The following is a 16,327-nucleotide window of genomic DNA, read 5'->3' as shown; positions in this document are numbered from 1 at the left end:
ATATAACACTCGCAGCTGAAAAACAGAATATTTATATTCAATTTGACAGCTTATAATGAGTCATTGTACGGATGTTCAGGTAGTTCAAAGGTTATAGAGAAAAAAAGAGAAAAACACTTGCCCCCTCTTAATACTTCCACATAGCAGAGCTCTGTCTTGGCTGAACATTTGAAAACAAAACTGAAGGTGTTCATGGCGGCTCACCGACTTCTTCAAGACTCTAATGCATCTTCCACTATGCTTAGATAACTTGTGAGAAGATTTCATGCTGATTAGGAAACAGACGGAAATTAATACTTGTGCCTCTTAATGACAAATAAAATCCAAACAGGCATCAGCAACAACTTTGACTATTTAAGAATAAGAAAGTGCTGTGAAGTGTGTGTTCTTGATACAGTAGCAAATAGTTGATCTTTCTGATAACACACTCACACCCTTTACACTGATGCCAAGAAAAACAACTCAGAGCCAAGGAGAGGAAGGCTGTACACACACACGCACATGTACTCACACTCACATACACACACAAATCAAGAGGCTTTGCATGAATACACCAACACAAGAATAAATCTTACAACATTCCAACTATCTGTAACTATTTGTGCTTTTCTAGCATTTTTACACACAAATAATCTCTGAAGAGTTAAGTGCAAACAGAAGCATCTAAGAACAACATAAATTAAGTCTGAGAAAGAATGCACGTCATCTGAAGGGAAAATATATAAAGTATGCACTTGAACACTATGGTGAGGTGGGGTCAGACAGTTATGCAACACAGAAGAGAGGGAACAAGAAAAGAAAGCAAGATGAAAGGCAGGAGAGCAGGACAGAAAGTGAGAGACACAGAGGAGGGTTTGGAGCTGGGAGTGAGAAGAGAGGTAGAACTGCAAAAACAGTAAACCTTTGTGTTCAATGTGGTTTATATCATATTACATTTTAAAATGTTAAGGTATATATTTGATAGCTGTTTGAAAAAAAGAAAAGAGAAAATCTTGCAAGAACTGTTTGGATATCATCACCCTCCCTTAAATGGCAGCAGAATTACTAGTCGGTTAAATTCATTATAAATATTTAATAATGTAGTTCCACAATGCGGGTTAGATGTTGCGTCTGTAACGGTAAAGCAGCCACCAGACACTACTGCTCCCTGCTCTACTGCCCAGATGTGAACCAGCACAGTGGATGGATGGCATCTCGTAAGAGCAGGGCAGATATATTGACATATAACCACTCAACCCGAGTAATCCGTAACCACATACAGCACAGGCATGTGGACGTTCACCTCCAAGCAGGACTGAATGTTGGTGGTGCTAGCACTGTTAGCCACACTCAGCAAACCAACTTGTCATGGATTACCTGCAGATTAATGCATGTTGCAAAGTGCCACACATTACAGGGGCATTTAAAACAGCCATTAGTTTCATCAGAACGTGATATACGGTTTGAGGCTACAAGGCGATATGGATTTGATCAGTGTTTTGTTGTGTTAAATAAATTATGCTCAATTTTCGACTGTGCTCTGAGTGTTTACTTAACTTGAGAGTAGTCTGAATTTAAATGTATGTTCTTGATGGGAACATCAATGCCAGACTTTGGTATTTAGACAAATCAAAATGAGCAGTTATGCAATACTTCCTGTCACAGTTTAAATCCATCAAAAGCAGGTCAAAGATGAGGTCTGACTTTCCATCCTGCTGTAGATCAGGACTAAAACATTCATATCAGGTATCTACAGACCTCCATAACAACTTGTCTAAGGTCAGTTCTCAGGGCGGCCACTTGTTCTCACCTAACAGGTGCTTCGGTCTCTTTCCTTCCATTTCTCCCCATCCCTTCCTCCAATTCAACTATCTGTACTCACACTTCATCTCCACCCTTCCCTTCGTTACGTCTCCCCTCTACAATTTTTATGTTTCCTCTTCGCACTTTGCTCCAGCAGAGTCTCTCTCTGTCTCTGCCTTTGAATGGTCAGACTTTATGCTCTAGAGGTTTGAGATTTGGAAAACAGAGACATGCACTTGCTGTGCCCCTCACAGGGTCATAAACCGTGAACACACTTCTCCCTCTCACACACAGACACACAGCTAGACAAACTGCCCCTTACAAAATCAGACTTTTGTCAGACGCACACAGACACACAAAATATGACAAATTGTACAGAGGAAAGGTGGGCCTCATAGAATGCCTAAAGGAAGCACTCTGTGTTCCCTTTCCCGTTCCTGTGTGTACGTGTGTGTGTGTGTGTGTGTGTGTGTGTGTGTGTGTGTGTGTGTTTATGTGTCTGCACTGATAGCAACAAAGCCATATCTATGTTGTGATAGCTCTGGGCCAGATTCCTGGAAATAATGGATAAGAAAATGAAAACACAATGCTTTTAGGTCAACGGTGCTCATAATCTGCAACCATATCAGCACAAAGACACACTCGCACATGTATATTGTAATGTTGTGTAATTTCCTCAACTATGGGAAAGTAACAGAAGCATCCCAAAAAAGCCTACCTCTGTAGGTTTACCTCAGGGTAACTAAAAAAGGCACAAATGCAGATATATGAAAAGACAAGAAGGCAGAGATGCAGCTAAAACATGGGAAGTGTGTTATATCACTATGGAAACAGCCCACACCAGTTTGTCAGAGCGTGTCTGTCACTGGGAAAAATAAAAAATTACCATGACAACCAGATAAAGAAGAGTGGTGAAGAGAGCTGTTTTGCTTGGTTCTGGTTTCTGCTGCAGTTTAAAGCCTGAATTTCACAATGATTGGGCAAAAAAAAAAAAACATGTGTGACAACTATTCTGTATAAACAAGATATATATAGATTATGACTGATAATTAATCAAAGTCAGACATGAGCAATACATACATTAGATTTGGAGAGTGTTCAGAGATATTTTTGCATATTTTCATCCATCAGCTGTTACTAATGCTGCCCATACTTTTTATCCCATATACAATTAGAAATACACAACAACACATCCACACAAAGTGCTTCCATTAAGTCATCTATATTCAACATAATGTTGCACACAAATCTCCTTTCAGCTAAAGATACAATAAGTTCATACTTTCGTATATCAAAAATGAAAGTAAAATGACACTCTGGTAGATCCCCTGAGCTTCAGCACCACTCACCAGGCTGCGTTAACTTCTCAAACTCTCGCCTGGTGATGCGAGTGTGAAATCAGACTGTCCTCGCTTGGTTTCCTGCCCTCAGGTGTACTGTAGAGGAGGATTATACAGTACAACACTTCACTAACATCCCACTCATTATGCGCACCCACTGACTCAGCCTGCTACAGCACGAACAGTGTCTATGGTATGAACGCACCGATACGGGCTCCCACACATGATTATAAGCTGTAGCCGCCAGACTCATACACAAGTGGACACAGACACACACGCAGCACTTGACATACTGTGAAAGGATTGTGAGATCACTTTGCAATGAGCCATTATTAACACCCACATAAGACTAGCTGGAGGACGGCTGGTTGTTTCATCCTAAGTGATCTCAATGAAGCGACACTCTTTGCATTTGCAAAGACAACTTAACATGTACTCAGATTATGTGCAAAGGAGAATATGTGTACTGTAAACTTGCATATGTGAGTGTATCATTCAGGATGGTCCTGATGATGATTTACTCCATGAGTAACCTAGACCTGAAGTGTGAGCTTAAAAGTGACGACAATCCTGACCACATAATGACACCTACTCCTCTGTACTAAGCTAACCATCCAGCCACAACTCACTCTGCAGATTACACAGGGAAAGACCATGAAGTTCACCAAAAAAAACAATCATCGGTCCTGCAGAAATACTGCAAAATAAGTGATGTTTCCAAATAAACCCTCTGCTACCCTCTCTACTCACCGCCTGGTTCCTGTCTGGCAGCCTGTAGTTGTGGTTCTGCAACAGCCGACAGCCGTCCTTTGCCAGTCGCTGAACGGCCTCCAGCCCGAGCCTGCTGGTCAGGTCCTCGCGCCCACACACGGTCCCCACTCCTCCGCCACCGCCACCAACGCTGCCACCAGCATCCCGCAATGCACACACCCCACCCAGCTGAAATACAGGAGGCATGAAGGCATATCTCAACCCACAGTCCCAGGACATGATGGAAACAGTCAAAAGTTGCAGCAGGGGCACGTTTTCAGCTACCCCTTTATGTCCATGTGAGGAGAATGAGATAAAAGAATTATCCTTGCTCTCTCTGTTCTACCTCTAATTCTCCCTTGTCTCACTTTTTTTTATTAATCTATTAGGATGTAATTCCCTCTATCTGTTACACCTCTCTTTGTCTCAGTCTGAGTGCTCTGTGTCAGAGGATCTGCTGGAGAAAGAGTGAGTGTGTGTGATTAGTAGTGTAAGTGGGCGGGAATGTGTCTGTGTGGGACGACGGTGTGTGTAGTAAGGGGTGTGTGTGTGATCTCATGTGTCTGCCTCCTCCCATCTACAGTTCAGACTTACAAACATAGCCATCCTTGAAGCCCAACTGAGCAGACAGAAAGATTAAAAACAATGTGAAAACTGTCACTACACATTTTTTTAAATGTGACGGGACCTTTCTGAGAAACTTTCAGATTCTCTAAACAAACTGGTCAAATAATTTTCTTCTCTTTTATTGTTTATAGTCTTTTCAGTATATCTGTCAATTGCACAATCTTCACAAGTATTCTAATTTTATTCAAGTCCAACTTCCAGCCCTTTCCTCTTTAAGTCCAGGGATTAAGTATTTTAAAGTGTATTAATGATATGAATTAATGTACTCTAATATAAATCAGGGGTAAATACATTTATATGAATTCCAACTGATGGGGATTGATTGGATATGGATATCAATTGCAGCTACAGTTACCAAAGCATAGTTCAACTTTATATATCATTTTGTTTTTTAATTAATAGGTGAAAAAAGTGTAAAAACACAAAACAGTGATGTCTTAAAAAACGGAACAAAAGGGAAAAGGAAAACATACATGTTAAAAGACTTGAAAAAAAAGATAAAGGCAGAAAAGAAAAGAAAAGAAAGACACAATGCCTTTAATTAAAAGAGCTTTAGGAAACTGGAAACTAATGGCTTTGTCCTTGGATAGACCTGTGTGTGTGTGTGTGTGTGTGTGTGTGTGTGTGTGTGTGTGTGTGTGTGTGTGTGTGTGTGCTTCCTTGGGTGCTGCAAGTATGATGGTTATCACCCATGATGGGCATTTGGTCTGTTTGTTTTACTTGGAAGAGGCAAAGAAGGGTATTTCATTTGGCTCAGATCTGTTTAACCCTTCCTGTGAGCTCAACTATCCCATGCTGCCAACACATACACACACACACACACACACGCACACAACATGATGGCATACTCCCACGCTTCATTTTGTTTACAAGGAAAACTCCCCCTAATGACTTTAACTGTTATCTTCTAGAAAAGTCACATACATACACACAAACACACACACACACACACACAAAATTCGTTATATCAGTCTCTGACCCCCTGTCCTTTTCTACTTCCTGTCAAGCTGTTTTAACTTCCTGTCCCACACACAGAACACTGTGAGATAAACGTGTCTGTGTCTGTGGGTAGTTGTTTTGTGTGGCTGTCTCCGTCTACCTCCTTTTGTCGCTCACTTTATTTTTCTTTGAGCAATGGTGTTTGAGATCAACGAAGAACTTACATTTTCAGCAGGCTGAAGCAAAACTGAAAATGTATTGACAATTTGTTTGGTTGTTCTCCTTCTAATTATGTCAGATAAACTAAACAAAGGGGGGGGGGGGGATGAATCCAATCAACCTATGTATTGATCTTTACATTCCTGGTTTATATTGAAAATGTTCCAGTTTTTGTTGTCAGACACCCAAAATAAGATATTTGGTCTTGGCTCATGATTGGCTATGTTGACCAGGAGTCTTAAGTTGTACTTATTTCAAATAGCATGAATGATAATTCATACAATTAAAAAATGTGTATTACAAAACAGAACTGTGAGATTACTGCACTGACATAAAAGTAAGTGATCATTGGTGTCATATTCAACCACCAAGCACCTGGTACTACAACATCTCAATGAGCTGTAAATGTGTTTTCAAAATAAACACATCATTCAAGAAAAAGTGTTAGTTTACAGTATTTGTAAAACTACAATGTGGTGAGAAATATGCTCCATCTTCTCACCACGGGAGCAGATATGATTGGATATGAAGGTCAAACACATAAGACGATACTTAGACGTTATCAGTATGACTGAATGTCTATTTTAAATGTTATTACCACTTTATTACCCAAACATCTGAAAGTGAGGGGCCAAAAAGGCTTGGTGTCCCTCCATTGAGGTCCCTGCCTCACTGCATCTCTTCATTATTTGGCATTATTATGATAAAGATAAGGTTAAAATAACATAAAAAATTCCTTTAAGAATTTTCTATTCTGTTTTCTTCCTCTCATCTCTAGCGTAATCAGAAAATGAATTATTGATTGAAAAAAAAGAGGCTTCCAATGTACAGCGGAAATCAGGCCTTCCTATGAGCTCTTTTATAACCTCATTTTGTAGGTTCATCCTCACAGACAGAACACATGGACACAAATGTACTCAGGTACCTTCTCAGGAAGAGAGAGGTAATCAGAATATTTATGATCTGTATATATGGATGTCTCTAACTAATCTGTGTCCAACCGCTTTGTCTTAGAGATGATCAAGTTGTATTTTAATTTATAGGTCAGAATCAGTGTGATGAATTTAGAGTAATTTAGATAATAAAAGCTGTCAAAAAACTTGAGTTTATCCTTTTATAAAAACACTTAAAACACTGCATTGCTTTGAGTAAGCAACCTGCAGAGAAGAGTGGCAAAATTAATAGCATCCACTTTTTTCAATTAATGATATTCACAGTGACAGCATGTGTTTGCATGCAACATTTAAAAAAGAAATAAGATTTGCATGCATTTTGGAAAATTAAACATAGAACTCCTCCGTAAGTGGCTAGTGGTTAAAAAAATGCTTTTTGACTTCATTTTTTTTAACGCTGAGTATAAAGAGAACTCGTTCACATTTTAATGTCTTTACAATTACAGACTGCCTCAAAGTGTGCATAACTACAAGCTCGATTGAACGCATGCTTTTTTCTCTGTAAATCAAAAAAAAAATATCTAAGTATGATTTAATTGACCTTTTATGTTAAGGACCTACTTTACTCTCTCAGGGAAATTAATTAAAGGTTAAGCCCTATTGGGAATCAGTTTAAATAAAGTGAAAAATCATGCTTGGCAGCAAAATTATTTGAGTAGGAGTGTCTGTTTTTGGGTGAGTGTATTTTACCGGGCTGCTCTCTTCGCTTGGCGTACGAGGCTCCTGTTGGCTCGTCTCTGTTGCCTCAGAGTCCTGCTCTGATACTGAAGCAAACAAAACAAAAAAATGTGTAATCAATGACAGTTCTTCACTCTTTTTACATGCCACTCTCTTTGTCACTCCATTTGATCACAGCCAGTTCATGTAAACTTACAAGCTTTGCGAGTCTTGCGGGCCAGAGCTGCTGCCAACTCACTTTGTACCTGCAGGGGGAAAATAAAGGGACAGAATACAAAAACTTATTTTTAAATGGAGTAAGTTATATTGTAATGAATCAGCGCCTGTGGATCATTTATTTACAAATCTTGAGACACACAGGCTCAAACTGACCGTAGAAGTGAGCCTCTCAAGAGCTTTCATCTGGAGGATCTCACCGCAGATGTCCCTGTTGCCTTCAGAATCCTCCTCTGACCTGAGACAGACAGAAACACACAGAAACACACACTTTTACAATGCAGCTGACATGTGCTTCATCATGTTCAAACATTCACCAGAGGAAAAGTTTTGAGCAGACACTTTGGTCCTCTCGACATCGCCCCCTAGTACACACAGAGGAGAAGGCAGTCAAAAACACATCGACTGTACCAGCTGGATGTTCTTAAGTAAAGACCTTTCTGCATTTCAATATTTATAATGATACAAGTCAACAGTAGCCAGTTTTGTATTTAACCCTTTGTGTGAAGAAACCACAACTATGTATCCAGTTATAAGAAATGCTCCCTGGTTTCTTTGAGGAAAAATCAGGGAGAAATAAGGTCGCAAAATAAGGCAGATGAAGATGACAAATTACTTTTTTTGTTCAGTTCACTGCTAAAACTATTCAATGCATTACAACACAATTTACATCATTACCTTTTTTAATTTAAATGTAACAGTTGAAAAGTCTTCGATGTTGTCAAAATGTGAATTTCTGCAGCTTTTTTAACATTATGTCAGACAAAGCAAGCAATTTAAAAACATTTGAAGACATTAACATGTGTTTTCACATTTTATTGACTGAACAAACATAACAAAGAGATCGGTCATTGCAGCCGTTAACATGATAAACTTAGAGTATTTTTAGAGTGATTTTTTTGTCTTTTTGACAAAGTTGTATCTCTCGGTTTTATTTTCCCTACGGTCGGTCTTTCTTGTTTTTTTACAGCTCCCATTTTTTGTAAGAAGAATCTCTATGCTCCCCCCTTCTTGCTTTCATGTGGGTTCATTTAAAAAAGCTCCCAGACACACCCTTCCATTAATGTGTGACTCTTGATGAGAAGTGTTTAACGACATTAGAGCGTATATGTGTGTTTGCTGTACAAACAGGTGGTTGTTTTGGTGGTAAACTAAACATAATTCTCACAGCACTAACACAAGGTTGTACGGTTTGTCTTAAACAGCAGAAAACTGCACCCGAGGGTGCCTCATCTAATACGTTCTCTTTAAAACACTGTTTGGAATGGTCTCCCACACACTGCCTCACCTCTGCACACACACAGTCACACAAAGATCATTTGCATACAATTTGGATTTTATCAACAGATCCCAGTGGCACTAGTAATAGTGATGGAAAATAAAGAAGCCTTTAGTGACTGTGTGTATGATGTTCATGTATGATTGTGTGTGTCTTTTTGTGCACTGTAATCTGACAAAGGAATGAGAGCTGCAGGAGCAGGAGAGAAAATGATAACATAAGCCCAACCTGACACTTAAGCTATTTGCTCTGACACAAAAAGACAGAGAGAGAGAGAGAATCAGGTAGTCCAGCAGATGCAATGAGATGAAAATGAAAGCTTGAAAATGTATATGTTTGCTTTCCTTCGAATATTTATGGACAACAAAACTCTACTCTCTTTTAAAATAGGACAAATATTCTAAAACCTGACTGGGGAAAATTATCATTTTACTAGTGTAGTTCTTTGTTTCATTCTCATGAGATGTTAAATGTCTCTCCTCAGTCATCATGATATTTCTTTCTCATCAGGGTCATCAAGTTGTTGTTTTTTTTCAGTCTGCGTTCATTTGGTAATTTGTTGACTCACCATGAGCCTGAATGTAGCAGAGCTGCAGGATATGCACAGTGGGGGGCGTGTCAACGATCATGAAGCAACACAGAGTGGTATCGATAGAGCATTAACATGATTGGTGCTCGCAACGCCTCCCACCATGAAAACCTGCAGCCATGTTCTATGGTTTAGTAGGCCTGTGAGTGCTCGAACACAGAGTAAAGCTTGCATATTAGATAAGAAAAACTGTTAAAAACAGTGAGATTTTTTGTTGCCTTCGTCTCTATCCAAACTGTTCCTTCAGCATTCTGCCCGGTCTCTGATGTTTATCTTTTTGCCCTTTTTTGGATCAGAGCCTTCTGCAAAGCAAGCAAGAGTGTTTTCTCCTCTGAAGCCAATGTGTCATATTTAAGCTCCTGGCAGTTCTGCATCCCCTGCACACTGATAAGCAAAGAAGACTGAAGGAAAACTGTCAGCTTGATTGTTAGCTACTGACACCACCGGAGACTATATGAATGAAGGCTGTATGTATAGAGGTATTACTGTATATAATATACAGGATAATTTGGAAATAAAGAGGTGGCCTTGTTAGGAGTAAATGTCGTTTGTTGAGATCTTTACCCACTTTTTTTTACTGTCACACAGAAAACCATTTCCAGTCATTTATTTAAACTATCAAAATTGTGTAATATAATACACAATAAAACCCTTTCGCTTTCTGTTTTGGTGACTTGAATAATATTAAAAAGTGTCAAAGTGCGGTGTGTGTTTGTTTGTGTGCATCATTAATGTTATATGTTTATCAATGTTTCCAATAAAATATTACCATATAGGCAAAAATGCACATAATATGTAAGAGTTGCATAATATTAGGTGGGTGTTCATGTTGCTGCCTCTGTATATTTTCTTTTTTGTCTAAAAGATTGAATCCATTATATAAAAAGGTCAACAACTTAAAAATAGAGGCAAACATTTAGTTTTTGAAAGGATAGCGATGATATCTTACCATGAACTTCTCTAGGACAGGGTTCACACAAAAGGCGTACCATGGCTTGTAATAAATGTTAAAATTAACCAATGTGGTGACCTCTCCTGCAAGGGCAGTGTGCAGGATTTAGTTAAACTTTAATGCCTTCTCCTTACGCAGCTCTTCTAAAAAAGCACTAAATATGCAGGTTTTAGGCCTGCTGTAACATGAGGCAAAGTGGAAGCGAGAGAAAATGAGACGGAGACACCGTTAAAGGTCATTCGTTTGAAACTGAATTGGATCTAAAATTGAGCTAAGAGAGGGAGACAAGGAAAGACATAATGGTAGAAAGGTTTTTTGTATGATAATGTTTGACTCACTCGGTTAAGTTTAAGGTAATGTAATACATGAAGCTGAAGTTTAAGAACTTGCTTGAGATTCTCATTAAGTGTAGCCTACTCTACAAAACAACATTTGTTTCTGATGAGCTGTAGCCGCTATCAGCAGCCACGTTTTACAACCTCTCTTCCTGCAGGACTCAGGACTGTGGATTAACATTACTTTTACCAAGGAACAAAGGAACTGATCAATGATTTAAGTCTCCCTCTCAGACAGGATATTATGAACTTTTACAACAACTGGAATAAACAACCGAGGGAAAACAGAACACTCGGCTATCTACAAATTGACCCCAAAGACATGAACTGTGACCGAAACCAGTCTCTGCAAAGTCGTAAAATTGACCATCTGTTGAAGGACTGCTGAAGAACTGAATTAAACCACAGCTTTCAATTCTGCATCAAATGAACATTTATGTCTTTCTTCATCTAGATATTTGTAATCGTCACATTGAATGTATTATAATCATCTTTTTAAACTCAAAATCTGATCTTCAGAACAGGAATAAGAGTTATATTATGTTTAATAGGAATTTGACGTGGAGTGCTATTGCCATCTAGTGTTAGAATATCCATGAATACGTAACCTTCATAATTATACATTTAGGACGTGTTATAAAGCATACTCTTTGATATTAGCTATAGAAGGTGTTATTTAAAGACACCAATTTCTTTTCTACTTTATTAATATGTCTTATTAAGAATGTTGACTGTATAACATGTTTTTGTTCACCTACAGGCTGGGATTAACTGAGGATGTTCCCAGATGGTGTGATTTTCATCTCAACATGAATCTGATAGAAATGTTTGTCTAAATATATGACGTGAACCTACATCAACGTGGATCTGATAGAAATAATATCAAAATGAATGTATGGTGATGTATATATGTTTAGATTCTTATTCTTAATCTTATTGAGTAAACTCGGTTTAGTTTAAACAATTGTCCTCCAGTCAGAATGGGAGTAACCCTTCCCCTGCAGGCCCCCCTCCTTCGGCCGCATCTGATAAGAGTTCACACTGAGCTCAGATCTCCAGTTTTTAGTTCTGTTTTTGGTTTGTAGAGTTTAGAGCTTCAGCTCTTGCTCGCTTCAATTCGGACTTCGGTCCGAATCACTTCTTTTAAGTTTGTACCATAGAGACGAGTCTCTGCCGAACTTTCTTTTTCATGCACAATTTTTGGAAACATCAATTCTTCCTGGCTCAAGCAAGGTTTTTGAACTTTCTTCTCCAAAGTCTTTGCTCTTCAATTTAGTTTGGATTCATCGAATGGCCATCCGGTTAATCTGAATTGGAAATCGACGTATCAAAAGACTCTTTAATATTTTTTCCTGTTGGATCCTCTTGGAGCTTCTGAGACGACGGCTGAACGACTTACAATCTCCATCCCAGCTGCATACTCCGACCAAGGTGTTAAGGCATCTAATCTGGCCCGTGGACCTCTCTGGGCCTGAAAAGAACCGCTTGCCAGAGACTGAAATGCGGGACCAGCCGGCGGAGTTCAATTGAACACATCTCACAGTAAGACTGCTGGTGGCAAGGGGTGTTGGAAGATTAAGTCTTGAGTCGTGTCTATTCAGAGCCCTCCTTTAAATCCAAATAGAATCCCAAAATTTCTTTATCAACTTTTTCTTTTTGACCATTTTCTGATCAAGTCATTCAAACAATACTGCATCTTATCTCATTACTAAATATATAATGTCACCATACATTATAATTGCATTATACCGATCATAATAATCATATTCTTTATCTGTTTCATCTATACATTATTGTTTACCCCTTTTTATATTAAATTTTACACATAAAATTCAGGACTTTGTCTGTGTGTTTTCTTGTTTAACATTTCCAGAACTTACTTCTTTCAAGATATGAAACTGACTGATTAATTAATTTATACCATTGAAGTTATTTTCTTCCTTCAACAGGAAGTGGTGCCCCTTCTTAAATACGAGGTTAAATAAAGACATAACATCTTAATAATTTAATTACGCTACAGAGCACTGCGGAGAACAATGTTCAACAAACTAATCAACTTTAATGGTCGCAGTGCGCCTTGCAGCGAGTATAATTGCTCAGACACAGCAAACCTTTGAGACATGCTGACAGTGTTTATATGAAATGAATGACACACACTGAGAAACCTCTTCTGCACATGATACGCAGGACAAAACCCATTGAATTAATAGCCTGCTGATCTTAGGCTTCACTTTAGCAGAAATCGCTAGGAGGCATTGCAGTCTGGTAATGCTGCCTTATCATCATGTATCAAGCTATCGTTATCTAATTCATTCTTGCATTATTTTATCAAACCACAGCAAGAGACAGGTAACATAATTCATGAGGAGAACAGCCATCAGTTACACCTGGCGGCATTTCTAATCTTGCTTCAGCTCCTTCAGAAGTAGTGTAAATCTAAAATGTGAAATTTTGTAGCAACGCCACAGGTTAATGTAAGCACATAAATCCTAACTATGAATGGACCTGCTTGCATATTGAAGATAAGCTCATGATAAGAAACCTGTTCCAATCAGATATGGTGCAGCAAGACCCGTTTATGGGTAAAGGTATTCTGATGATAAGAATTAAAAAAACACTATATTTGACATATTCTGCAAATAATATTAACAATTATTTGATATGTATTTCTGCATTGTACTACTGTATTCTACCTTAATTTTATGAATCCAGGGAGAACTTCACTCGTCTCCAACTAAATTGGAGTTCAAGCACCCTGAGGCCGCCATGAGCATTGCTGAACAAGACTATAACAGGTGTTTTAACGAACATTTCTATATTTGAGCATGTTCAGACATTCTGAGGCGGTGCACAGTGCCAGAATTTTATTTAAATCTCAGCAGTTTATCAGCCTTAAGGTAATTGTATCTCATTTTAAAAATGTTAACAAGATTCAAGGTTAAAAAATGGAATAGTGTTTTAGAAGAAATGCTCCACCAAGGCCCTTGGAAAGAGTTACATCAGGTGTTTTCCCCTCACAGCAACAACTTCTGTCCTTTACATCAATGAGAGAGAGAGAGACAGTGAGAGAGAGCGAGACAGAGAGGAAGGGAGAGGGAGATAGCGAGAGAGAGAGAGAGAGAGAGAGAGAGATAGAGAGATAGGATGGTACTGCAGAGAAATGGTGTGATATTCAAAGAGAGACACAGACAGCAGCAGAGTCCAAGTGAGAGAGAGCTAGAGTGTTAAATTCTAAATATCATTGATGTCTAATCTACTAAAAGGGAAAGCTGCACTTCTAGTAGTCAAAATATTGAGCTGATTCAGTATATTCTACATTTACTACATCTACTCAAATAGTTAAGGGTGACTGACATATTTTATATCCTTCTATATCCTTACCAGCAGTGGGTAAAAGAATTCAACTCAAAACCTCTCTCCAACCAATTCCTCTGCACTCTACCAACCCGTGGAGACACCATGGTTGAGTTCCTCTAAGTTGGCATGTCATCCACTTTATTGTACATAAAGTAGCTGATGGAGAACATAGGCGCGTGTACAGTAAGATACATGAGTTTTATATAAGTAGGTATGACATTCAATTCCCCTGCTGTCTTCCTCTACCTCTCCTTTCTGTGAATACGCACTTTGAAGTCGACACTCCGATGAATGTGTAGAAGCGTGCTCTTGTTCCTTCGCTCTGCATATATACTCTTTTCTTTTCCCCCCTGTCCCCACCCAGCACCCATCTCACTCTCTCTCTCCCTCTGAGTGACAGATTGAGTTCAGGAGCAGCCTCAGCAGGAATCCCACACACAGTAGCAGCAAGGCAGGGAACTCTGGCTGACACTGCTCGACATGTGGGTGTGTGCAGAGCCTGTGTCATGTTTATCAGTGATTGTATCATGTGTCAGTCTTTTGTGCAGGAGTGTATTTTTTGCTAAGGATGTGGAGGTGTCTGCGCCTACACATGAACATGTCTCTCACATAAGCAGATCGAGGATTTAAAACAGTGAATAGAGATTACGTTTCAAGCTGGGGTTTGAAAAAGATTTAAGAGAGAGTGTGTGTGTATATGTGTGTGTGCGTGTGTGAGCGTCTATAAAGTTGCAAAAGAGTAATGTACTTGCAAGCATGAGCTTAAAAACATCTCCCAATACCCGGTCACTTGTCACATTTCAGAGTAAATCATCAGACAGACAATTGACCTCAATCTTAAATGTGAACGGAAACACTGTCACTTCAACTTTGATATCTTATCAGAGCAGTGAGCTTCTACTTCAGGTCAATGGACAATGCCAAGTACTTCAAAACTTTGTCACATTTTCCGTCAACTATGATCCACATTCTGCAAAATTTTAACATTCTTCAAAGACAGAGAGACTCAGTGACAGCAGTGTAAACCTCTAATTTATATAACTTATAACAACCAAAGTATATGACTTAGAGTATAACTGGTTTTTATCCAGTAGAGCTTTAACTTGTTATATGAAAGTAAAAAAAACTCCTCAAAATACAGCTGCACTGATACAATTTAATATTCATTATGTATGATTTTACATTTCTAAACTGTCTTCTTTTCTTAATCCAGCCTATAGGCATTGCTTAACTACAGACATGCATGTATAAAAAAGAAGCCATACTACGTCTTTGATCTAACACTGTGCATGTCTGCACATCATGTGTGTACATCAAAGTTTTTAAGACAGCAGATCATCTCTGAGACAGTAAGGTGTTTGTATAATTTCAGAAACATCAAGTTTTATTTTCTCTTAAATCCAAATCTGAGACAGTAAGGTGTTTGTATAATTTCAGAAACATCAAGTTTTATTTTCTCTTAAATCTAACCCGTTTTACAAAGAATCTGAATTTACCTGCTAGCTAGAAACTTGAATTAGTCGGCGGACATAAAGATAGTTGAAGATTACCACCGCTAATGCTGTTGTCCTTTAAAACAATATCATCTACCTCACAGCATAACTCACTATCGAAGTGTAATGGACACTTACGGGCTGTTGGATCCACCTCCAGAGCGGAACTGGACGTATGGGGCGAGTTGTAGGAGGAGCCTAACTGCCTCTGGCCACTCCCCTTCATTGGAGCGAAACTCACAGGAGGCGGAGTCACATTCCTCAAAGCTGAACTGGTAGTAAGAGTTTGAGTCTGAAAACGTCACCCGCTGGTCCACTGGAGAAAATAAGGCCACAAACACACACAAAAATCTATGAAGACATTTTCACTGCAACAATGAGGGACTACATCACTTATAAAACCACCAGTGTTATTAAAGGTTGGAAGGTACAGTTTAAGGACACATTAGCTCCCTTATCTAATTCAGCATTTCTTTCTGCATCGCCAAAAAGACAAAGTTATCAATTTTAATGAAATTTAAACAGATAACAAACCCTACTGCTTAGAAATAAGTTTAGTTGTTGCATTACAATTTATCTTAATTCTCATAACCTTGAAATTAATACTATTTATGCTTGTTTTTTTACACCTCAAATTATACTGAATCAATGGATAATCAGACCGACTGTTAAGGAAATCATTCAAGTTGCTGCTCTTTTCTTTATAAAAGCAATAAAGAGATGATGCATTTGTTAAAAAGCAAAAAAAAAATGTTGTCCCTATAGATTTGAAGCAGGAAAAGTGTGACCTTCCATTATGATGTCATTATTAGTGCGAT

The 16,327-nt window shown here is 38.6% G+C and overlaps 1 protein-coding gene across 1 annotated transcript in view; it reads right to left on the bottom strand.

The window, feature by feature from the left end:
* rapgef5a (Rap guanine nucleotide exchange factor (GEF) 5a) overlaps positions 1-16,327 on the bottom strand; it is a 47,897-nt gene that overhangs the window by 18,222 nt on the left and 13,348 nt on the right. Inside the window, exons 5-9 of the mRNA XM_061059376.1 lie at positions 15,648-15,825; positions 7,661-7,742; positions 7,485-7,533; positions 7,301-7,374; positions 3,873-4,061 (exon numbers count right to left, since the gene is read on the bottom strand). Of these exons, the coding sequence (XP_060915359.1) occupies positions 3,873-4,061; positions 7,301-7,374; positions 7,485-7,533; positions 7,661-7,742; positions 15,648-15,825 (572 nt within the window). The remainder of the gene's footprint in view (positions 1-3,872; positions 4,062-7,300; positions 7,375-7,484; positions 7,534-7,660; positions 7,743-15,647; positions 15,826-16,327) is intronic.

This window comes from Labrus mixtus, chromosome 16 (assembly GCF_963584025.1).
Source record: "Labrus mixtus chromosome 16, fLabMix1.1, whole genome shotgun sequence".
NCBI classification, from domain to species: Eukaryota; Metazoa; Chordata; class Actinopteri; order Labriformes; family Labridae; genus Labrus; species Labrus mixtus.
This window is presented reverse-complemented; position numbering and strand designations above follow the sequence as displayed.